Source organism: Tauraco erythrolophus, chromosome 30, assembly GCF_009769465.1.
Source record: "Tauraco erythrolophus isolate bTauEry1 chromosome 30, bTauEry1.pri, whole genome shotgun sequence".
Taxonomy (NCBI): Eukaryota; Metazoa; Chordata; class Aves; order Musophagiformes; family Musophagidae; genus Tauraco; species Tauraco erythrolophus.
In genome coordinates, this window is record NC_141494.1 from 771,578 (window position 1) to 796,387 (window position 24,810).

At 54.3% G+C, this 24,810-nt stretch overlaps 1 protein-coding gene across 1 annotated transcript; it reads left to right on the forward strand.

Moving 5' to 3' along the window:
- Positions 1-5,126: 5,126 nt before the first annotated feature.
- PLEKHO1 (pleckstrin homology domain containing O1) lies at positions 5,127-21,385 on the forward strand. The gene is made up of 6 exons (XM_086628411.1): positions 5,127-5,153; positions 6,002-6,148; positions 17,122-17,262; positions 18,657-18,761; positions 19,634-19,735; positions 20,612-21,385. The coding sequence occupies exons 1-6, from the start codon at positions 5,127-5,129 to the stop codon at positions 21,383-21,385; spliced, it is 1,296 nt and encodes a 431-aa protein (XP_086484537.1).
- The last annotated feature ends 3,425 nt before the right edge of the window (positions 21,386-24,810 follow it).

Consider the following 24,810-nt stretch of genomic DNA (forward strand, 5'->3'; position numbering starts at 1 on the left):
TGCTTCTGCAGCTGGAGATGTATGGGGCAATCGCCGGGCTCCGGGCAAAATGGGAAGAGCTTTGTAATTTCTGCTTTTGGCCACAGCTTCAGTCCGTTCCAGGAGCAGGAATGACAAGGGAATGCCGATGGAATGGTGTCCCCTCACTGTTTTCCATACCCCAGTGCTGGAATACGAAGCGCGAGTTGCTGTTACGTGGAGGAGGGGATGAGAAGTTTGCAGAAACAGGGAGGTGAGACCTCTGCCTGGCACTGAGACTGGAGCAAAGTGAAGTTTTTGCACCAAAGCTGCTTTTTTAGAGAAAAATCCAAGTGTGGTGGCATGGAGACACTTCACAAACATGTTTTGCTGGATTCTTGGGGGGGGTTCGTTGTTTTTTCAGTATCAAAACTCAGGAGAAACTTTTCAGTTAGAAAATAGCAAAACTTTTTGAGAGGTGTGAAATAAAAAATCCTGTTTGTTTCCAGCTTTTCCTTTCTTTGCAGCTGAAGGCATTTAAGACAGCTCGGAAATGAGGGATTTTGTTCTTGTTTCATCCGTTCCGTGCTGACCAAAGTGCTGGTTGGTGGCCCTGGTTATCACAGAATAGAATCCTGGAATGGGTTGGGTTGGAAGGGACCTCAAAGACCATCCAATCCCAACCCCCTGCCATGGGCAGGGACACCCTCCACTACACCAGGTTGTTCCAAGCCTCATCCAACCTGGCCTGGAACACTGCCAGGGATGGGGCAGGCACTTTGAACTTGCCCTTGCCCCAGGTTCCCAGTGGTCCAAATTTCTTTGCCTATGCCTCAGCTCACGCCAAGCCTAAGCCAACCTGATCTCCAGATGAGTTTGGCTCAAAGTCTGTGAAGGTCTGAGATCTCCTCCTGCAGACCATGGGTCAGAGGGAGGTTTCAGCTCCGGCTCCAGCTCCAGCTCCGGCCCCAGCTCCCGTTCTGGTTCTGGGAGTCCCTGTAGGATTTAAGGTACTTCATCAGGACACGGACACAGCCTGACCTGCTCAGAATTACATCCCTCGAGTGCTTCTCTGCCCAGGAGCCTCTCTCCAGTATTTCCCACCCTCCCCTTGTCCCATACAGTGAATTTTAAGGTGCTGAGAATGGGGCTGGGAATGAGTGAGTCCCTCTACAGCGGGTGACTCGGATCTTGCTGCCCACCTGGGCCACCAGACCCTGAGAGAGCTTTGTAGGGAAGAGAGGAGAGCGGAGTCATGGCCCTTACGGGAAACCTGGGCAGTCCCCTGGCCCCATCCTTTCCAGAGGGGTAAATTCTCCCGTCGAGCAGATCCCTTTCCCAGATAATAGTGCTGTAATTATCTTCAGAGCCAAGAAAAACCACATGTCCTAATTAAACTCAATTCATCTTCTAAGCAGCAGTTTCACACTTAATATCCAGAGGCAAAATTATGGTGGTGCGGGGGGGGGGGGGGTGGTGGTGGTGGTGGTGATGGTGTTAAATCCATAAATAAACTGAGAGTGTTTGTTGTTCTGCTTTTGCAGCACGAAGATATTTTGGTAACTGTTTATTATGGATCAACACATCATCCGGGAGCAAAACTGCAACATCAGGGCTGAGCAGAGCAGCGGGATGTTGGAGGACACACACGTAACTTTGGAGAGATTCTCTTCTCATCGCCCCCACGTTTTCAAGGTCCTTTCCCTCCCTCTCACACCCTCTCCCCTCTTAAAAACAACGGTATTTTTGTGCTCCCTGTAACAGAATTCAAAGCCCTGATGTTACCCATTCCCTGCAAGTCTGTCGTTCCCTGCTCCCGTAGAGAAAAGACCCGGAGCTGCGAGCGAGTGGAATGCGATGTCGGAGCTCAGCCCCCGGCTCATGTCCCCCCCGTGGAGGATGATGCACCCCCCGGGGCTCCGGCTTCTCCGCTGCTCATGGTCCTTTACACCAGCAGATGTGTGGAGCATCCCTGCGCCCGCCACCGAGATCCGTGCTTCCATGGAGACCCTCCCGCGTTCCCCTGCCCCTGCTGGCAGCTCCTCGTGCCCAGATTCGAAGCCCTTTGGGCGGGTGGAGTAGCACAAGAGCCTTTATGGAACCAGTTTCTCAGCTCACAGCCTTACAAAGCAAAAGGTGGAGACTTCAGGCCGGTTCACGCAGCACGGAGCAGTCCTGGAGCACGGCGAGGGCTGCTGGAAATTCAACGCTGCGCTTCCCAACGTCCAGCACCGAGCACCGGGACCGGCAACCAGTTCAGAGCCACCGCCAGGAGGTACCAAAGAAGCGATGGCCGGAGTTTTGTGACGTTCTCATCTGAACATCTCTGGTTGCAGCGTTCCTGAGCACCGGTGGGTGCTCCCGGCTCTGGGCCGCACGTTGCTTTTCCCTGCGGTGTTATTTCTCGGGTGCTTTTGGTGTGTCCTGCAACCGCGATCAAAAACACACCCGTACTGGAAATGCGAACTGGGAAAACAAACCGTCCCAGAATAGAGTCTGCACAAAGGTTGTTAAACTGGGGACTGAGTTAACTGGCGGCTAATAACAGACTCAGTTCTCCCACTGGCTGTTCCGGTGTGCGAGATCCACCGATTTCACCGGAGGCCGTTCGTGTCTGTGGGCACGAGGCCACGTTTACTGGGGTAACTGGGAATGCAAATCACAGGACAATCAGGGGATGGGGACGGGACGAGGGAGCTGCACAGCCATACAGACAACTTCACGTGCCACCAACAGCCACCCCCAGCCCCTCCCAGCCCCTTCCCCAGCCCAGTGACTCTGGCGTGAGCGAGGTCCGGGGGTCGGTGCCGTCACTGGGAGTGTGACTGCCTGTTTCAAGCACGGAAATCGGAGCTGGACTCCCTCCTATCTCCCTTCCTTCCATGTAAATTGTTGATGTTTCCAGATCTGAATCACTGGTCACATCCTTTACAAACTGACTCACTGTCGTGCTGCTGTTCGAGCCTCTTGTGTTTTCCAAAACAGCCCAAGGATTTCCAGTGGAGCCGACTTCCCCCTCCTGGGACGTGTGTGCCGGTGCGGCACCCGGCGCGGTTACACGGCGACTTCCCTGGCACGAGGCACGAGGGCCGCGGATGCTCATTCGCGCGGCGGGAGAGCCCGTGCAAAGGGCCATCCATGCCCGGGGAAACCCGGGCTGGCGCCTGGAGGGCTCCTGCGTGGCTAAAGACCCTCCTTGGCCACCCCGGTGCTGCTCGGCTACCACGTTCCTCATCTTTGTGGAGCCCGTTTGGGAGGAGAGTGGACCCTCACCGATCCAAAGGGTATGTCAGAGTCGTCCCACTGCTCCCAGCACCGAGCCAGCTGGGGTGCTCCGCAGGACCTGGAAAACAGGACACGAGGAATAACAAATCCGGTTGGGAGGCAAAACGTTAACGAAATCAATTGGCACATCCAAGACCCCGCAAACCGCACCGCGGGCTTTAGACGGGCAACTTCTGCTCCGGGGAGCATGGCTGGTCACCGTCCCTCTGCCATCACGCCTCACCCGCTCCTCCAGCCTGGCCCACGTGCCGGAATCCAGCCCCCAGGGTGGGTGTCACTGCGGGGCCTCCCGGGACACGTGCCGTCACCGTGGTTCTTCCCGGCTCCACCGGCTCCACCTGACCCAGTGCCTCCCAAACGGAACAGAGCAGCACCTGACACCGCTGAATTTACTGGCGAGAATATGGGAAGTGATACTAAAGCATGAAAAAAAACTCATGTCATCATGGTATAAAAGGGGAAACTGAGGCACAAAGATGGCAACTCCCAGTTCTGGGCCCCCCGGAGCGCGGGGCTGCACCGGCACCGAAGGAAGAGGCAATCGCTGTCTCAGAGGGTGGGTTTGGTTTAGATGGTGACTCGTTGCACCGTCCCAGGTACTCGGAGCATCCCGACACGGACGGGGAGCGCCGCAGAAACGCCAGCGCTCAAACACGGAAAGCTGCGAACCCACCAGCCCCTCACTCACAAAACCTCCGAAAATATTCCTCAATCCGAGCGCTCAGCCCCTGCGTGTGCCTCCGGCGGGCACAGAATGTTTCAAAAACCGACGGGGGCCGCGCGAGTGCCCCGTCGGTGTTCTCGAGGCGTTAGTGCCAAAGCACTCGGGTTCAAACGCCCTCTGCCATCGGCAGTGCCGGTGTGTGCCAGGCTGGAGACGGGACGGGAGGTTTTCACTGTAAAACAACCGATCAATCGATCAATGACTGATCAATCTCTCTTTATCTCATTCTGAACAGAACTATTTGCTCCTTTCTCCATGTTCCTCTCTTTCTCACACATCCCTCTGATCTACAGACGCAGCCGGTGCCCTCGGTCCCACGCTCGGATAGTTCTGGACTCGGGGGACGTGTGGGGGGGAACCAAATTAGCAGAAAAAGGTGGTTTTTAAGAAGCTGAGCACCTCCTCACTGTTGGGAAGTTGTGCTCTGAATCTCACTGTTGTTTTCCCGTGGGATTCCCGGCTCCCAGCACCCGGCTGCCGGGACGCGACCCCTTCTCCCCCGGCCCCCTCCCCAGGGAATCCCCTCCCCGCTTTTGTTTATCCTAAACCTTGGCAGAAAACCCTCCCGGTGCCACCTGGCCGCTTTTCCATCGCCCGGGAAGTTTGGCGGTGACCCGTGCCACAGCCGGGAACGTGGCTCGGACACGGGGATGTGGGGAGGGGGACAGCCATCTGACAACATGCCGTGTGCTCCCGGCGCCGTGTCCGTGTGTCCCCCCCCGGCCTCGCCACGCATCCAGCCGCTCGCATCAGCAGCGAGTCAGAAACAAAGAAGAAGAAGAAGAAAAACCCTGGTGGGCTGCGATTCGCCCTCTATTGTGAACTCCAGACGTCATCGGCGCACGGCTATAGATGGAGCTCGGGAGCCCCGGCCGGCCCAGTGCGAGCCCACGAGAGCTCTGGGATGGTGGTGGCGGTGGCGGTTGGCGGGGGGGGATGCGGTGTCGGTGCGGCTGAGGATGTATTACAGAGGCGGGTTGGTCTTCATGTAACCAGAGAGCTTCTGTGATCTGCAAAGGGCGAAGGCGGAGAGGGAGGAAGAGCCTGGGCTCTTTCCCAGCCACGCTCCCCCCAAGAGGAGGCCGCCGGGAGCCCCTCTCCGATCTCTCCCCCCGCCCCTTCCCCAATCTCCGTCCGGCGCAGCGCACACCAAGGAAGGATGAAAAAAAATAATTCTGCAAAAAGGGTGAGTCGAATCGGTTCTTCTTTGGGGCGCGGTGGGGTGGGGGGGAGGCTCCCGGATGTTTTGGGGAGGATGGGGGGGGTCTTGCTTTTCGATTTCCAGTTGTTCGTTTTGCCTCTGCTCCCCTCCCCCCTAAAAAACCACAACCCCCAAAAAAACCCCAACCAGATCAAAACAAAACCGACCCCAGCCCCCGTCTCTCCTCTCCTTCCTCTCGAATTCGCCGGGAGATACCGTTGGCCGTTGGGTGCGGAGCGCTGTGGGCAGGCAGTTTTCATTTTTGATGGCACGGAAACGATAAAACACGGAGACATCGTCCGCCCGTCGCTCCGCGTCTGCTCCGTGCCGTTCCGTGTGTGCCCGCCGTGCTCGGAGAGCTCGTCGCCGTCTGCGGAGAAATCTTAAACCAAAACCCGTGCGTGGGTTTCGCCTCGTGGATGAATTGTTCATTAAAAAGCTTAAAAATTGCAATTTTCACTGCCGGGAAAAGAAAAATAAAAAAACATCAGCTGGTTTAAATTCTCCCCAACACTCTCCTGGTCCTTTTTCCACGGGCGAACGCGCGTCGTGGGAGGCGAGCAGAACACATAGCAGCCCGTCTTATATAACGCACGGAGCGCAAACCCTGCCCGCGATTCCGGCCTCGTCCCCTCCGTGTTATTGTTGCTTCCCGTCGGAAAATCGGTGCCCGGGGAAGGAGGCGAAGCGGCCGCGGCGCCGGAGGAGAGAGGGGCCGGAGGGAGGGGGAGGCGAAAGTTGGGCAAAGAGGGAGGGGGAGAGGAGAGGAGCGTAAACCCGAGAATAATACGGTTTTTCCCCCCCCCGTTTTCTTCCCTCTCTCTTTGTGTCAGGGGCAGCAGGATGGGAACCAGCAATCTGCGCAGCCGGAGAAGGTCGGCTGGGTGCGGAAATTCTGCGGGAAAGGCATTTTTAGGGAAATCTGGAAAAACCGTTACGTGGTTTTGAAGGGCGATCAGCTTTACATCTCGGAGAAGGAGGTAGGATCGCTTTCATTTCCCTTTCCCATCCCCCTCTTCCTCCCTTTTGCATATGAAAAGCGCCCGCCAGCAGCCCCAGCCCTTCCCCAGCCCTTCCCCAGCCCCTGCCCAGCCATCGCCCCTCCATCGGAGGTTTCTCCGGGGGCTTCTCCTCTGCCCAACTCGGTACCGGGGAAGCCTGGCCTGGGTCGGTGTGTCGGCTCCGACAGCGGCTCTCCCAGCCAGCTCTGAGCTGGGAGACATTTTCCCAGTGCTGGACACGTGAAAGGATTCACTTAGGGAGAGTTAAAACCTTCATCCTTCTTTCCGGCGTGGTGAAACGGCAACGGCGGCTTCCTTCTGTGCCCGTCTTCCGGCATTAAGTCCGACAGCGGTCTCGTTCCCGGCTGCTGCACCGCTCTGTTTGGGAACAGGAATTGAGCCATTTATGGGTCTTTTCTCTCTGGTATTTTTTTTTACCCCCCTGAACCACCCCGCAAGAGGACGAGGGGGAAATTTAACCACGGATTCAGCACCTTGTTGTAAAATGTGCCCCCTCGTCTCCGCTCGACACGGGCTGAGGTTTGGGGTTTGATGGAGTGTTCACATGAGACTTAATTGGATGTGACCACCGGGCCGAGCGTCGCAGGCTGCGATCCGGCTGTCCTGGGATCCGGCTCTCCTTCCGCAGCCTCCCCGTTTAGGTTTTTTTTGTCTCGATAAATTCATCAGGAAGAAATCCCCAGGCAACAGCCCTCCTCCCTCCCATCACCCCTTAAAAACTCATCGCCGGCACCAACGGGAGATGTGCCCACGAGAAGAGGCGCGGGGGCTGTTTGGAGTCGGGTTGGTGTTAGGACGGGGTGTTTGGGGTAAAAATACGGAGCTGGGTCTGCGTCTCAGTGGGTTTCCTCCCCCAGATGATTCCCTGACGGGCGTTGCGGGGCGGGCTGGTGCTCGGCTGCGTGGTTACCTGGCTCAGCTTCATCCGTTTAGGATCTGGAGAGATAACAGGGTCCAGAGCGCTGGGTGTAATTTGATTTAGAGGCTAATTGAATCCCGGGGCATGGCAAAGCGCGGGTGGCTCAGGGGTTATTAGAACACAGAAATAGCCTAAAAGCAGAGTGACGGCCCAGGTCACGCTCAGCTGCGTGTTGGCATTTCACAGCTCGTTCCCATTGATCTCTTGGCTGCTCCAGCACGGGCACGGGGAGTAAATGTTGTCTGCAGGGTGGGGGGTGAGAGTACAGAGGCACGAAGAGCAAGATTATGGACAACACTGGTGGTAATGAGACACTAAAGCTGTGATGGATCTATAGGTACCTTTATGGATGGAGAAAGTCAGGTGGAAGGATGGATTTGAGAGGTGCCCAGCGCGTGGCACGAATCTCCTTTTAGTTGTGGTCCTTCCACATTTCCCAGCGGCCACGCAGGCTTGTCTTGCATGACTCTTACAAGCAGCTCTCGTACCTCTGAGGCCACAGATCAGAGTTTGGAAACTGCCAGACAGACAGACATGGTTGGAAGGATTTTACCTGCTGCCTTGTGTTCTACCAGTTTGGGTCAACTGCTTTTCTGCACTGGGGCCCCGATTCAGGGCAGCACTGAAGCACGTGCTTGAGCAGAACCATATGCTTAAGCCCAGTTAACGGGGATGGACCTGGAGCTCGTATTTTTTGAGCCAGGACCTGGAAAAGAAGCAACTGTGACCAAGTCCAAATGATAGGGGAGCTGCCTGCTGGGATCAGACTGCGTTGGCTGTGCCAGCACAGCTGGAACTGCTGGGAAGGGATTGGGAATAAGCCAGACTGGGCAGCTCCGTGATGGTAAATTCACTGTGGGTTGGAGACACTTAACGGTGTTGGCGGGTGGTTTGTGCAGGTGTGAAGGCGCAGCACCGGCGATGGGACCGGATAACGCCGAGATTCACAGCCGAGTGCGCGGGGAGGTTGTGCCGGGGGTTTGGGGGGACTTGGAGACAGACACGGGAACTTTTCGGGGTCTGTCTCGCCGCCAGTCAGTGGGGCAAGGAGTCGTGTGGGTGGGCAGGGGGAGAAATTCGGCCCTGCTGAAGCGAAGGCAGAAGAGGGACTGTCCCCATCGTGTCTCCGCAGGCGGGACGGGAGCCCTGACTGCCCCCCCTGCGCCCCCGAGACACGTTCTGCCCACACAGAGTGCCTTGGCCAGGGAGAAGGAAAGGGCACGGAGAAAAGGGCACTTCCAGAGAGCTCTCCAGTGCTCCTAAGCCCCGAGCAGCCTCTGGAAGCACCTGTGACAGATAAACCGTGATGCCCACGCTCCTAACGAGGGATCGTCTCTCTCCGATACCCAAACCATTTGAACCCTAGAGAATAAACTGGCAGCAAAAGGCTCTCCTTGGCTAAGGAGCGGGAAAGCCTGCGCCGGAGAGAACGTATCCATACGGGAATCAACACTGGTGCAGGAAAAAGATGTCTGTGTCCGTGCCCTCCTCCCGAATACGCCCAGCTGCCTCCCTACCACCTGCGTGCCCCGAGCCCGGAGCAGGGACACGGCCGACCGAGGGGCCACGTGGGTGCCAGTTCTCAACAAGGAGCCTTTGTGGCAGGGAACACGCGTGTATTTTTTTACGGGGGAAACCCCAAGTGATGCACGTGGAAGGGCATCTGTGGCTCCACGTGTCCAAATACGTGCGTGAAAACCCATAAATAACAGGCAGTGGTGGCTGCCGATGTCTTTATATGGAAGAATCCGCAGTTGTGTCGAAATGTGGTTAGAGGTAACGTCTGGCTGCGTGTGCGTGCACCGACGTGGCTCGGGAATGAGGAATCCTGTGTCACCGGGTCCGGCATCTCCGGGAATCTCAGCATTCGAGGTGGCTCCAGCCAGCTGGCACGTGGCGCGGCACGCTCCGGGCGAGCACGGTCGTGGGCGCGCGTTCGGCGTGGCTGCCCGTCGCTCCTGCGGCTCCAGGGCTTTCTGCACAAAGACAGACGGGTCTTTTCACGCACGGCGCGGGTTTCCGGTGCTGACCGGACCGTTGTCCCTTAGCAAAGCCAGGCCTTGACATGCCAGCGAGATCCGAGATGAGGTCTCAACGCTTGTCTCAGATCCTGGAGCACGAGGCTCCCTCTGTGCACCCACTTTCCTGGCAGCAGGTGCCTGCAGCTCCTGCAAACGGCTTAATAAATTGGGATTTGTCAAGCAGAACAGGACGGAGCCGCTTTTGTTTTTTCGCACACCAGATTATGCCCGGTGGAGAAAATGAAGCCACTGCTGGGTTGTGCTGATGAGTTGCGTGAGAAGCTCTTCGATGCTCCGGAGAAATCCCTCTCCACTTCCGAATCCCTGCGGCTGATGGGGCAGGTGCTGGATGCAGCCGGAGAGAGAATTAAATAGTGGAGACCCGGAATGGAAACCTCTAGTGGAAGCGGCCCCTGGACAGGTTGAATCTCAGCCCCATTTCCGCGGTGATGGGAGAGGAGACTCAACTGTCTGTTTCAGCAAAAGATCAAAGTCCTCCTCTGCTATAAATTATTTTTGCTCCATCAAAGCCATCGGAGCAACGTGGATTTGGAGTTAACTCTCATATTAACCTTGGGGTTTCTTGTCAGCTCCTCTCAAGCTCAGAGGCTGCTCTAGAAGAGCAGGCGGGTTGTTTAGCGGGTGAAGCAGGACTCCCGGCCTCTCCCCGGCAGCTCCGAGCGCTGCAGAAGAAAGGGTTAAATCCCAGGACTCCTGGATGCTGTCCTCAGCTCTGCCACGCACTCACTAAATGAATTCAAACCAGACATTTATTTACTTTTGCCTGAATTTCTCCATCTGGAGAGCAGGGCTAATAATATTCACGTCTCTAAGGCACAAGGTGCCTGGGAAGGGGGAATTGTGGGATCCTTTGGGAAAGACGTCAGCTCCGGGCCGGTGATGATGTTGCACGAAGGCAACGTGGAGCAGTAGAGTTCTCGGAGCTGAGCACCGGTCTGGAGGCTGAACGGAGAGGTTCCAAAAGGCTAATTCCCACAGGCAGAGCCAGCCGACCAAAATCCCATCAATATCCACATCGATTCCTGCCGGGAATCTCTGTGCTTTTTCAGTTGCTCACCCAGGACCTGGGCTTGCAGGTTAGAAACCAGCCCTGATTGATTTATTCTGGTTGAGAGAAGATGTGGACGCCTGACGGACGCCTGGGCTTTCTCCCTGGCAGAAGCCAAGTCTGGAAGGAGAGGAAATCTATTTTCTCCGACCAGCTGATATACCTGGAAAATGCAAAGAGGGATTTTGAGTTACGTTCTTCTATCAGGGCACGAACCTTTGGAAGCTGTGAAACCTGCTCTAACACCTACGACCTTTTGCTCTCCCAACCGTGCACCAACTGGCAGCCGCGGTGTCCAGCCCGCGCTCAGCCGGCGGCTCCGAGCCGGCACAGAGATCCGCACCCCCACTGCCCGCCGAACTCTGCCAACTTCTGGAAAAAAAAAAAACCTTCATTATTCAGCACTTGGTCCTCAGCCAGGACAAGCGGTCAGGGCAGGAACACGCAGCCGAGATGTGCTGCAGTGAGCGGAGCAGAAGACCTTCCTGGTATCGTTTTGGCGTTCCTTCCCCTTGCTCCCCTCCGCGCCGGTTCCCTTCCTCCCCCTGCAAATTTCTGGGAATTGTTCTCTTGTTTCTAGCACAGCTTTGTTATTGCTTTGCACGGGGGAATAGCTGTCGGAATAGCCGTCGGAATAGCTGTCGGACGTGCGCAGACACAGCCAGGCTCCTGCCCCTTCCTGCCGGGAAGCCCAGGGCTGCATCCAGACAGCACGACCGGGCTCTGTGACGACGAGATGGCAACATGGAAACACTTCTCGGGGCTTCCTTAAGCCTTTTCTTGTTTGCCACCACGAGCGTCGCCTCAATTAGCACAAGAGCACTTGAAAAGTAGTTTGTTCTTCCTCCCCATCACCGTCAAACATGGCCCCGCTCCCTCTCTGCCTGGAAGGGTCGGGGGGATGTGTGTGTGTGCATCCGAAGCAGTGCCTGGAGTTCCCACGCGTGGTTCATGCGTGTTTCTGGTGTTTCTGCGCCGGTGCCGTTGACGCGCTCGGTGCCGCGACGGCGCTTCGTGCCGCGGTGAATGCCTCCGCGCGCGCGGGGCGGCCACGGTTTGTGCCTCTCTGTCGTCTCTGCGGTTGGTAGGCGAGAAAATATGTTGGTGTCCGTTGTGTTCGACACGTACGAGGTGTTAACTGGAGCTGTGCCATGGGTTCTGCGAGACCTGTGTCTCTGGTAGCCTCGGCTGATGGCTCGTTGTGGCGAGGGACTGGAGTAGATAGAAGGTCCTGCCGCCATCCCATCGGCAGCTCGGGGCAGCGATCCAGACGCAGCTCATGCCCTTGAGCTGCCGAGTTCGTGGTGCAGCTTCCCACCGCGGATGCAGGTGTGCGACGGGAGGCAATCTCTGGGAGCACTGCCATTTCCGTTCCGCTGAGGTCCAGAGGCTCTGGCCGAAACCAGGGTCCTGCTGTGCCGGTGACTGCGCAAACACGCCGGAATCCGTATCCCTGTTCTCTCCACACGTGCACTTTAGCTGGTCCTGAAGCAGGAAGAAGTGCAGCATCTGCAGTGTCCCGCTGCACATGGGCTGGTTTATCTGGTCTTCCAGTACCTCGAGGGGGCCTACAAGAAAGATGGGGAGAGGCTGTTCAGGAGGGCCAGTTGTGATAGGACAAGGGGTAATGGTTTTAAAATAGAGGGAGGTAGATTCAGGTTGAATATTAGGAAAAATTTTTTACCATGAGAGTTGTAGAACACTGGAACAGGTTGCCCAGAGAGGTGGTGGATGCTCCATCCCTGGAGACATTCAAGGCCAGGTTGGACGAGGCCCTGAGCAACCTGATCTAGTTGGAGATAGCCCTGTTCCTTGCAGGGGGGTTGGAGTAGATGACCTTTGAAGGTCCCTTCCAGCCCTGACCATTCTATGATTCTATGATTCTATCCCTGTCCACAGCATTTCGCAGGTCTCTGTTACTGTAATACCTGAAGCTCTCCCAGTGCTCCCTCTATTCCTTCTCCAAGTTCCCTTGTGGACCAGAACTGCACCGTTACCTCCCTGGTGCAGCCGGGGAGCTGAGGAGAACAAGGAGCCAGGACAGGACACGAAACTCAGGTCTCCCCCGTCACCTGCCAGTCCCCTGCTGCATCCCAGCACGGCCGGAGCCGGTGTTGGACACACGTGGATCCGTGTCTCAGTGGCAGCCTGAATTTAGCTCAGCTCTGCCGAAATGTCCGTCCCTTGCTGGGTGGTAGAACTGCTCGGCTTGAGGAAGTGAAACTTTCATCTCAGCTCAAGAGGGGAACACGCCGGCTGATGCTGCCCCTGTGTTTAGATGTTTACTGAGAATCTGTGGGTTTCTTGTTGCACCCTGAGCGGCGTTGTGACCTCTTGAGTGTCTCGTGGATATGTCACTCTCGGTGTCTTGTGATTTTCTGCCCCTTCCGCATCTGCTTGGAGCGTGTCACATCTCAACAGGGAACCGCTCAGGCAAATCTCCACCAAACAAATGCAGGAAAACCACAGAACTTCGCCTGGTGACGGCGACTGCCCTTCCGCCTTGCGCCTGGTTTGGCCCCAGAGCACAGCCCCGATCTGAACCGGGGAGGTTCAAAGCTCCTGCAGGCGACGACTCGATGAGGGAGGAAATTTTAACTCTCCGTCAACAAGACACCCAACGGGCAGTTGGTGTAAACCACATCAGGGATCCTCCCATCACCAGAATGCTGTGAAGGAGCATCCGTGCAGGAAAAAATAGACCCTTGGAAGCATCCCTGGAAGTGTTCAAGGCCAGGTTGGATGAGGCTTTGAGCAACCTGGTGTAGTGGAGGGTGTCCCTGCTCATGGCAGGGGGTTGGAACTGGCTGATCTTTGAGGTCCCTTCCAACCCAAACCATTCCATGATTCTATGATTCCATGATTCTATGTTCCCATGATTCCATGATTCCATGATTCTATGAGTAGCTGCAAAGCTAGAAATAAGCCTGACAAGCCCTCGTGAGAAGGTACTTGGGGTACCACGGCTGACGTCCTGACCCACCACGTGCCCTTGGGATGGCCACGTCCCGCAGGCACGGGGAGCGCCGTCGTGGCTGGTTCCCTTCGGGCTGACCCTGCCGGGGCAGCAGCTGCGGGGGCGAGAGGCGTGCGGAATGCGGCTGCCCTCCTTCCACCGGAGCAATGTCACATCTCGCCGCCGACCGCGGGCCCAGATTAGCCGGTGGCTGCAGCAGCAGCTGCCGTTGGGGGCACGGGGACTGTCTGGTCTAATGGCTCCAGGAGCAAACATGCTCTGCCGTAGGGACCAGGCTGTGTCTTGGGTGATGGGGGACACCTCACCTTCGTTCTCCGTGCCTCAGTTTCCCTTCCCTTGCCTGGCCTACTGTCTGGAAGCGTTTCTGGGAGCGTGGGGAGGAGTCACAGGACAAGAAATGGTTTTGTCTGCCTAGAGCAGGTACGATATGGATAGCAGAGCCAGCAGACAGCCACGGCAGCAATTGCTGGGATTTATTTTCCTTAATCCTTTCAATCCAGAGCTTCCCTGCAGGGCAAGGAGCGCGGGACCCACCTGCCCACGAGGCTCTGGGACCCGTCGGCTCGCTGCGTGCCAGGCACTCAGCAGCTGCGAGGAAGGAAAGACCTGCTGGCCACCTCCCAGCTGGGAATGGTTTTGCCAGAATCAACCATCCGGCCGATCCCTCCCCGGCGCATTAAGCCCAGTGGTCCCCGATTCCTCCCAGCCTCAAACTGCGGCGCGGGAGACCTTAAGAAAGGGAAGTGAAACCAGAAGGATCCAAAAAATACCGACGTCTGCAGAGCCCCAGCTGCGCACGGGCAGCTGTGCGAAGCCGGGCAGTCGGAGGAGGACGGAGACCCTGCGGGTTTGTCCCCCACCTCCCAGCGGTGCAGGTGACTGGGATTTAGGCTTCGCTGACCGTGTGGTTCCAGCAGCTTTGTGGGTCTTTAGGGGTTGCTTTTTTGTTGTTTTTTTGTGGGTTTTTTTAACAGAGGATGGGCTGCCTGACTATCCTCACCCTCTCCCGCCTCTGAGGTTGCTCTGTTCCATAACTCATGCCCACCCTCTCCCTCTTTTTGGCCTCAGGAGCCTCCCACAAAGGCCAAAAGAGCTGGCTGGTACTTTTGAAGTTTGCCTTTCACCTTCCTTCTCTCCCGTTTCACTGTTTACACACTGAGCGCTCCGTTATTTTGCTCGGCTGCTGCCTTCGCACGTCTCAGTGCGAGGGAGAGGGGGGACACCGCTCGGCAAAGCCCCTCCTGAGACAAGAGCTGCCCCCTTTGTCCAAAACATAGAAACGGGCCCCAACATCATCCTGCTAATGCAAATAGACGTTGTTTATCCTCAGTTCTCAAGCGTTACGTAACTCATCTACGCGCACACACGGCGCTTTGCTGGAAGCGATGCGCCGTCTGCGCGGCAGGGTCTGCTCCGCGTGCCGCGGGGAGCCGAGCGCGGTGGGAGAGCCCTGGCTCTCGTCAGCCCAGCTCTTTTAAAGGACTTGCTACACCCCAGGGGTGTTTATCTGAACTGATTACACCCGTCCTTGCTGCAGCCTCCTGTAGATGTTCCTACAGGCGAGACATCCCAAGTCCCAGCTCCCACGGGTTCACAGCGCAGGCTCCGCGTGCCTGGGAAAGGAGGGCAGGGCTGGGGAAGTCCCAGTGACCTACATGAGCAAACATCTGGAGCAAGGACCTGTGCCTCAGCCGCTGTGTCACAGCTGGGGGCTCAGGGGGGATCAGCTTTTCCTGCTGCAAACGAATAGGGCTGAATCCAGCCAAGATTCTTCGAAAGAGGTGGATTGTAGGATGGTACTGGGAAGAGATAAAAGCCGATTAGAAACGCACGGGGAGGATATATAGATCGACATTATCTGTTGATAATAGCCCCTACACGGTGGCTGTTGTTACGAGCAGAAATAAGCAATAGCTTCTGGGGCTTCAGGAGTAGCTGTGTGCAGTGTCTGCCTCCCAGTTCCTGAGACAACCTCGGGGGATAGAAGGAAAAAGGAGAGAAGGGGAACTGCAGTCATTATGCAAGGCCAGATGGTCAGTTTATCTGTGTCTGGGGTTAAAAAGCCAGTTACAGCGTTTCAGTCAGCCTCTTTGTTTAAAATCTATTGAAAAAATCACGGGGAATTCCTTCAGTGCTTCCCAAAACTAGGGCAGAAACATATTACACGGAGTGGAGTCCTCTCAAGAAATCCAAGAGCTAAGACCTCATCACCGTCTGCCTTTCCGGCACCTGAGTTGCTCAAACCCCACTGCGGATCCCAGCCTGCCGCGGCCCCGCCGCAGTCGGACTGAGCAGATTGACGTGGATTTGAGCCTGTTACAGGTCTGTCCTTAGCGGATGTGCGAACCCGAGTTCTCTCCCATCCCAGTTACCTACATTCCTCGTGGTTACCATGGAAAGGGCAGAGCTGCCCTGCTGCAGGGGACATTACAGGTAGTGATGAGAAGGATGGCCATGCCACACCGAAGGGGACCAGGCAGAAGACAGGCTGTGCGTTCTCTCCTTTGCTCCAAGTCAGGGGTCCATCTCCCACGGGACAGTATCAAGAATCCTGGCTTCCCCCTGCTCAGCCACAGCCTTCGAGACCCTGAGCGAGTCACCTCTGTCATTTAAGCCTCTGCAATAATTGTCTGTAGCCGGGTGCCTGGATATGGCTAGTCCAGCACTATGGCTCAGACAAAAAAGCGTTGGGAATAGACCTGGGAAAAGTGAGATCTTGTAAAAACTGCAAAGTGGCCACTCAATGACTCTCTAAAGGACAACCAAGTGCTTCTGCCAGTGAAGGCCAAGCCCTGCACTCCTTTCTTACAGAATCATAGAATCCTGGAACGGTCTGGGTTGGAAGGGACCTTCAAGACCATCCAGTTCCAACCCCCCTGCCATGGGCAGGGACACCCTCCACTACACCAGGCTGCTCCAAGCCCCATCCAACCTGGCCTGGAACACTGCCAGGGATGGGGCAGCCACAGCTTCTCTGGGCAACCTGGTCTAGTGCCTCCCCACCCTCATTGTAAAAATTTCTTCCTTAGATCTAATCGAAATCTGCCTTCTGTGAATCTCCCCTGCTGCTGAAGGTCTCGGGGGGCCCAGCCACCTCCCCAGCAGTGAGAGCCTGGTGAGCAGCTGCCAAAACAAAACCCGTGATCTGGGCAGTCACCGGTGCCTGGATGAATTCTGCCCGAAGCCCCTTCCCAAGGGATAAGGCTCAGCAGCGGGGGAGAGCAGCACAGGCATCGTGTCAGTTATCTGGGACTGGATGTGCTCCATCCACCCCCCAGCTCAGCTGTCAGCACAGGCTGCGGTAATACCACCGGGGTAAAAATAGGAAGTGCTAATCTTTATCCCTCAAACTTTTGTTGTGCTGTCTGCAGAAAAGCAACAAGCACTAAGACGATTGCCCCTCTTAGTCAGCAGATGAAAGTCCACCTCCTCCCAGCATCTCCTGCCTCCGCACGGACCTCCTCCTAAGCAGACAGGGTCCTCGCATTGCTGCTGGAGTAAATCCTGTTCGGTTTAGGGGTCCACAGGCATAAACGCGGCGTCTGATCACACCTGCCTGTCAGTTCAGCCCAGCCCCCATCATTTCGGGGGTGGGAGAGGCAGTTAAGTCCTGAAGGAATCCATAGCAAAGCAGGAATTAACCCAGGAGACTGTGATTTTCAAATTATCCTTCTAAATATGTCCCCCCTCATTCCAGAAGAGACTCAAGTCAAAACTATCCTTTTGAAAATCTCTGCTTCTCCCCCAAAAACCCAAGTGTAGTGCTCCTCAGCTAATTTATTACTGCATTTGTGTCTGAAGGTGGAAGACTCTTGCCCAATGTTTCAGTGACCACGGAGAGCACCAGCAACACTCCTGGTCTGGAGCAGGAGCCCCGGTACTGCCTCTCCGTCCGACATCTGCAAGGCTGTCATTTTATTTTTGGGTGGTTTTTTTTTTTTGCAGGTAAAAGATGAAAAAAACATACAGGAAATGTTTGACCTGAGTGATTACGAGAAATGCGAAGAGCTCAGGAAGTCCAAAAGCAGAAGCAAAAAGAACCACAGCAAATTCACCCTCGCCCACTCCAGACAGCCTGGAAACACGGTACGCTTTGCTCCGAGCGCGTGGTCGGCCCGAGGAAGCTGCTTGACGTAGTAATTGGGGGTGAAACTGGGCAGGCTGAGTCGTGCACGGGTCCAGATTGTGTCTCGGAGTTTTAAACATAAAAATGTCCATTTAGCGCATCAGGACCAACAGCAACAGTGAGGGGTGGAGGGAGAAGCAGTATTTCTGCTGGGAGAGGGCTCGAGCCTCTGGAATACCAAGTAAATATGACGGAGCACTTAGCTCCGGATCCGTTTACCTGAGGGTGCCCTGACTTTGGGAAAGGGAGGGATGGGAACGTTTGCCAGGAGCAAGGACAAAGGCGTTTTCCAGCCGCCACGCCTGGCAGCTGTGGTTCAGCTGATGGCACTGGTTTATTCGCAGCAGGAGGGAGGGAAGGATGCTGATCATCCGTGGCTTTGCTGCCCAGATTTGGGCAGCATCCAAAGAGCTGCACAGGAATCTGTCCCAGGAGTACTGTCTGCCCAGAGGAACGCTAAAGGGCACGGCTACCTAAGAGCAGGACCTTCCACGAGGTCTCGGTTGCCACTGCAGAAAGAGAGCCGGTCTCTAACTGGGAGCTGTCCCTGGCACAAATGCGCCCACCCACAGCCAGGCACGTGAGCTGGGTTTGCACTCTCCATTCCGACTTGTTTCTGTAGCCCAAGCGTGCCCGCCCCACGCTTCCATCAGGATTGTGTAACGCTGCGACATGTGGAATGGGAAGAGAAGGGGAAAATGGGAAGCGGCTGCGCTGTCCCCAAGCGCCCTGAGCAATCGAACAGAACTCTGTGGAGGCTCAAACTCATTTCTGCTGAGTATCTAACTTAAAAAAAACCCTAAAGATCCTGGATCCCCTGTACAGGTCATATTTTCAGAACTGCTCTGTCCTCAGCGTGCATCTGACATATATCAAAGTATGGAAAATCCGTCTCCTTCTGTGGGTACCTGCTGTAGCAGCGTGTCCAACAGACTCTCCAAATCTTGAGGTGGCACCAGATAAATTGCACGTGAGCAGCAGATGCACCGAGAGGCTGTGTCATCGTTGGATGAGGGCAAAATCTAGGATGGTGTGTGGGAAGACAAAGAGGGGGAAGGAGGAACTGCAGCCACGAGGGAGTAAATACGGCACAGAGCTTTGGTTTGGAAAGCTGGGTGCTGTGAGCGGTCGTGGTTTGCTTCGCAAGGGGCTGCCAAGAAGCGGCAAGGGCAGGTGCCGCGTGCGGCACGGCAGTGCCGTTCTGCAGGACGGCAGGATCGGGGCTGCTTTGCGTTTTCCCACCAAGGCGAGACAGATGTACGGGCTGTGTAGCTCTTCTGTGGGCAGGGACAGCGTGAAAGCATCTCTGTATGAGTTTAGTCACTGGCACTGACCTGAATTCCCTCTTTTGTAGGCACCAAATCTGATCTTCCTGGCTGTGAGTCCAGAAGAGAAAGAGTCCTGGATTAATGCCCTCAACTCTGCAATCACACGTGCTAAAAACCGCATCTTAGACGAGGTGAGCGGGATGCTGAGGGCTGGACCGGGGCTCCATCCTCTCCACTTTAATCCTAGGTGAAGATTTTAGACTGCTGGGGACAGCAGCCCCTCCTGCCCGCTCCGTTTCCTATTTAGAAGGAGTGCAAAGCCGTTGGGGTTTTATGGATTTCACTCAAATGCAGCCACCAACACTACAGGGTGGGCTTTTCCGAAGGTCTGGGGTAGTCTGATCCTCCCAGCAGCCCTGATTGCAAAGCCATGGCCAGGGGCAGCTGCCAAGGCTTGGTCCCACCCACCCCGGTGAGATGCCCTCACTTCGGAGCCCAGCCTTGCCTCGGGACAGTGGGACTACGTTTGGGATGGTTTCCCAGGGCTTTGGGGAGTCTTTCCTCCCATCTGCTGCTCCTGGGTGATCATGCAGTGTGCTCGTGTTTGCAAAGGAGCTTGAAGTACCTTTGAAGTACCTTTTTACAAGGGTGTGTAGTGACAGGACACGGGGCAATGGCTTTAAACTGGAAGAGGGGAGATTTCGATGGGATCTAAGGAAGAAATTTTTCCCTCTGAGGGTGCTGAGGCACTGGGACAGGTTGCCCAGAGAAGCTGTGGATGCCCCATCCCTGGAAGTGTTCCAGGCCAGGTTGGATGGGGCTTGGAGCAGCCTGGTGCAGTGGAGGGTGTCCCTGCCCGTGGCAGGAGGTTTGGAACTGGATGGTCTTTGAGGTCCCTTCCAACCCGTTCTGTGATTCTATGTGGCCAGGTCACAAGAGAAAGGGAATCCTGGAGGAATAAATGATCTGCCACAGTGCATCTGGTTGATGACAGCTACAGAATCTAGGAATGGCTCGTATTTCCTGTGCTCCCAGACATTCGCTAGCCTTTGTCGCCCTTTAGGTTACTGTCGAAGAGGACAGCTACCTCGCCCACCCAACACGCGACAGAGCGAAAATACAGCACTCCCGACGCCCTCCAACGCGGGGACATCTGATGGCTGTGGTACGTATAAAAAATTCCAGACACCAGTTTAGGTAAAATTCCCTTCATTTATAAGTAAATTCCAGAGGACCTGGTGTTTGAGCTCTGGCCTGAACTGAAAATTGTCATAAGGCTCAGGGCTGTCCTGGGTCATCGGGTCTTGTAGACCATGGCATTGTGCAAACTCTTTCGCAAAGTGGTAGCTTGCCATCACTGACATCCATTTTCCTGATGCTGGGAATGAAATGCTCCTTCAGGTTGCTGAGGGAGAATAGCCACACAGCCAGGGAACGCAGTCCCGGGTTAGTGCAGGCGGCTCGTCCAAGGCCGTTCAGCTGATCTGCATCTCAGCTGGAACCATGAGCCCAGTGTATCTGCGGCTCTGTCACTAGGTCACACTTGCTGGTGTTCCTGGTCCGTCTTTGCATCCCAGCGCAGGTATAAGAGTGTCTGAGAGACACTGAGAAGTAGCGTGCAGCCATGCCTCTCCAGGGTGATCTTATAGCAGTCTTCCAGTATCTGAAGGTGGCCTACAGGAAAGCTGGAGAGGGACTTTGTACAAGGGTATGTGGTGATGGGACAAGGGGCAATGGCTTTAAACTGGAAGAGGGGAGATTTAGATGAGATATAAGAAAGAAATTCTTCCCTCTGAGGGTGGTGAGGCACTGGAACAGATTGCCCAGAGAAGCTGTGGCTGCCCCATCCCTGGCAGTGTTCCAGGCCAGGTTGGATGGGGCTTGGAGCAACCTGGTGTAGTGGAGGGTGTCCCTGCCCATGGCAGGGGGGGTGGAACTGGCTGATCTTTGAGGTCCCTTCCAACCCAAACTATTCCAGGATTCTGTGATTCTATGATTCTGTTCCTGTGACAATATGGCTCTTCTTTACCTGTTTCTTGAGGCATCTACCTCAACCTCTGATGGCATGCTGACACTCGACCTGATCCAAGAGGAAGACGCCTCTCCAGAGGATCACAGCACCTGCGAAGAGAGTTTCCGGGTGGATCTGGATAAGTCAGTGGCACATCTTACTGCTGGACGGCGCCGGTCGGATTCAGAGAACGTCAAGTCGTCAGAGAAAGGCCGGACAGGGAGCCTCCCGAGACGGGAGGTGACCTCATGGGACAGATCTGGGCAGCGCAATGACTCCTTTGACAAAGGGACCATGTACACGCCGCAGGTCCCTAAAAAGCTCTCGCACTCAGAAAAGAATAAATGTGCCTCCATGGAAGAAATTCTGTCTCGAAGGGACTCTTCCACGCACCGGGCGGTGCTGAGGAGGGGGCTGGAGGCTCAGTTTGCCTCCGCAGAACCGGAGCAGCTGTCCCGGATACAAGAACTGGTTGCACTGAAACTGGAAAAAACTCAGGAACTGCTGACGGAGGTGAAGGGCTACGGGGAAGGCAAGAGAAAGACCAAGGATTCCAACACCAGCACCATCACCACCACCACCACCACCTCTTCTTCCTCATCATTTTCCAAGTCGGACTCTGAAAGGATCCTGCAGGAATCTGAGAGGCTGCTGGGGGAGGCTTCCTCCACCTGGAGCCAAGCCAAGAGGGTGCTGCAGGAGATCAAGGAGTTGAGGGACCTGTACAAACAGTTCGAACTGCAGCAGTCGGACTCAAAACCCAAACAGAGCTCACAGTCTCAGTACAGGAAGAGCATGATGTGAAGGCAAGCCTTGGGATGGGGAGGGAGGGACAGGGGAGGGCGGCCCATTTGGTCTTTTTTTTTAATTATTATTATTTACAGTGTTCGAAAGAGTGACAAGGTGCCTGTTCTCACCCGAATTTGCTCCTCAAAGCTTGAACCCTTCCTTTCCTCCATCATAGCCCCTGACGAAACAACCCCGTGTTCCAATAAATGCAGTTACAGTTTATACCTCCTTTTTCAAAGAGCACCCTTTGCACCGCAGGCCCCCAACTTCTGTTGTGCTTGGAGGACGGAAGAAACCACCAGTTCCTAGAAAATGCCCCCGCATGCCTGGAGCAGCACGTGCGTAACGATGGGGACAGATGCTCTTGCGCTGTATAAGCCCTGGCTTTGCTGCTCTACCGTCCGAGCTGTGTCCTGCGTTACAGCTCCTTGACCAAGAGTCTCGTCTTGTTCCCTCACTGTCCTCTTGGAAATAAATGACAAAAGAAAAAAAAAAAAAAAGTTGTCCGTCCCAGCCAATGCTTGGAAGTCCCCCGTTATCCAGGAACTGTCTTGAAGATGCTCGGAAGTTCAGGCTGACCTCAAGTTTTACGCGAGCCGTCCGAGGCGCTCGCTGGACTGCGGCTCGCGGGGTTCTGTCCTGGCACGGGTCCCTTTTGTGAACTCCTGGGGTCGGCAGCTGTTATTCTGTGGTACACATGTCCCCCTCCAGAAGGAGGGCAACAGGTATGCAATCCGTGTTCCAACGATCCCGTCTGTCCGGCGATGCTTTGCAGCACCCCCTTGGCCCTGTGCGACGGGAGCTGGCAGCTCTATGTCTTCCTTTCTGTGCAAATAGAGGATCAAAGCCTTGAATCTAACCCCTATGGGTTGTTGGGGAGGGGGGGGGGATTGTTTTCTGGCTTTTCCATTTTCATTTCCTTTTTTTTTTTTCCTTTTCTTTGAGCTGAGGGGAAATGGAAAAATCAGGGTTGCGTACAGGTGGCAGCTGGAAAGCAAGAGCCAAAAGTAGCTTTGGTGGGTTTGATTCTGTTCTCTCACGCATGCACGGGCTCGGTCTCTGTCCGCAACGGATAGTCCGTGTTGTTCCGCTGGGATCAGAATCAGGCCGACTGAACCGAAAGCTGAGCCTGTAAGGGAGCTCAGTACCCTCATCTTGGTGATGCCAAGCACTTTGCTAAATAGGTGGCTCAGTTTTCATGCCTTTAAGCAGAAAGACAAGAAAGGAGGATGTTAAGATGTCTCACAGGGCTTGAAGTACACCGGTGTGGTAACACCCAACTGTTACTTTTTATTTTTAAAAGGAAACCTAATTCCTTTACCTACATTGCAAATAATCCATGAAAATATTAAAGCCAACAGAGTTATTTCCTGGTCGCGGTTGGTGTTGTCTATTTTCTTGTAATGGTTGACCTCCCTTGGAGAGGAGATTGGTTACTGTCACTTGTGTCTGGTCAGCTTTACTCCTCCGGCCCGTGTTGCTGATGTAGAGTTGCCAGCGCTGCAAGGAAAGCATTTCTGGTTTTTTTTAATTAGTCCTTCTCCCACTTTCCTGTTAGAATTATTACTGTTGGCATTAGGTTCCTGAAGATCTTATTATTTACAAACTTCAGATGTGGCCCTTGCAACAATCTGTTGCTTGCTCCCGACTCTGGCACAGCTCTTTGCCTGCTCTAAAATGACAATTTTGGGAAGGCATCGCTCACCCACCCAAGCTCTTGTCACAGAGCTGCGTGCTACAGCTGGCCGGGGGTATACATGTCACCCTTCCAGTATTTTTGTTCTTTTCAATATTTTTTTTCTTAACTTTTCTATCACTCGGAGGATCTGTTTGGATGCCTCAGAGGAAAAAACAGAATCCCTAAAAAAGATTAAAAAAGAACACATGTGAGCCACTCTGATGAAACCCTTCCCATCCAGCTCTTTGGTCAAGAGAATAAAAAAAATATGCAAATATTTTCCAGATGTGACATTCAGCATTAAAATTAGCCTTGTTTTCAAAATAAGAAAGCCTGTCTGAAAACCTGGGGGTTTGAATGGCACTCGATGGGGACGGACGTGTGTTATGACTGATGTCAAAATGTAAGCATGAAAATACACCTGATCCTGACTGCACCGGGGTCATGAAATGCTCTCAAGTCTTTCTTAAGCAACGAGGCAATATAAAAATTATATTAACGGGGTCGAAACAGTGCTGGAGGCAGGGATGGAACGTTGAGCAGTCACCCAAGTGACTTTTTTTGTTAGACAGGTAACCAAGCGCATCTTATTTCACTGCTGCCTCCACAAGATGATGGAAGTGAATCCCATCTGGTAAGCCCCAGATGCCTGGACACAACGTTGTCGTCTTTAGGTCTCAGAGTGCCTCAAGCCAGTGCAAGTACCTGGATACTTTTTCCAGGATAATTTTTCCAACTGTACAACACAAAGTCCCAGTTCTGATCCGTACGTCGGCTTCTCCCTCCCTTCTCCCCACCTCAGCCCACTGCTGCTGAGTAGGATCTTGTGAAGATTTACTATTTCCAAAATCGATTGGAAACTTTCTTTCAGTTTATGTTCCCTGTTAGAAAGCATCATGTCTGATCATTCCAGGGAAAAGGAATAACTCAGGAAGAAAAAACTTCAGAGTAGAAACCGTATATTTTTCACTTGGGAATATTTTTGTATTACACAAAATGTGAATTTTTCCTTAAAAATCTCTCCAAGTCAAAAGAAACCATTTTGTTTTACCAACTGCCCCCCTTCAAGAAGCCTGACTCCACAGGCAATCTGGACACTGTTTTCATTCAAAACAAAATTAAACTCCAATTGTGGAATTCCGCACAAGGCAGAAATGCCAGGCACAGCCAGGTCTGGTTGCCAAGCTGGGAAAACATTGACCCCGGGCTCAGGCTCCGTGCCACCAAGCACCGTATGTTACCAGGTTGTGACTAAGAGACCCAGAGCCAGAGCAGAGGGTCCTGTGTGTTATTAGATACCGCGTAGGAATATCTATAAATATCTATATCTAAATATCTATATATCTATAAACTCATTCCTACGTTAGGAACCTCTGGCTCTAGATATTGCACAAGCAGAAAGGATGGAAAGATCTCTCTCCCCTTCTCCCAAATGGGCTATAATTCTGCCCTTTTTGTAGCCTTTTTTTTATTTATTTGAAATTTTGCAAAGTTCTCCCCTCTGTCAATCCCACTTCTGGAATTAGAGAAGACAAAAAGCCAATTACGAGCGAGAACGGCACGCGTAGGGAAAACATGCCACATAAATGGCCAAGGAAGGCACTGAACACCCCGCGATTCTCATCCTTGTTTTCTCTTACTGAACCACATTTGAAAGGACTGAGTACAAATTTTCCTTTTTTTTAAAAAAAAAACCCTTACAACTGCAATAATAAAAATAATTCACACCAGGGAGGGTGGGCTGCGGTGGGAATCTTCTTCC

Coding starts and splice junctions, on each gene's coding strand:
- PLEKHO1 (XM_086628411.1), top strand. CDS start 5,127: ATGAAAAAAAATAATTCTGCAAAAAGG. Junction 17,263..18,656: donor CCAGACAGCCTGGAAACACG/GTACGCTTTGCT, acceptor CCTCTTTTGTAG/GCACCAAATCTGATCTTCCT. Junction 19,736..20,611: donor GGGGACATCTGATGGCTGTG/GTACGTATAAAA, acceptor CTGTTTCTTGAG/GCATCTACCTCAACCTCTGA.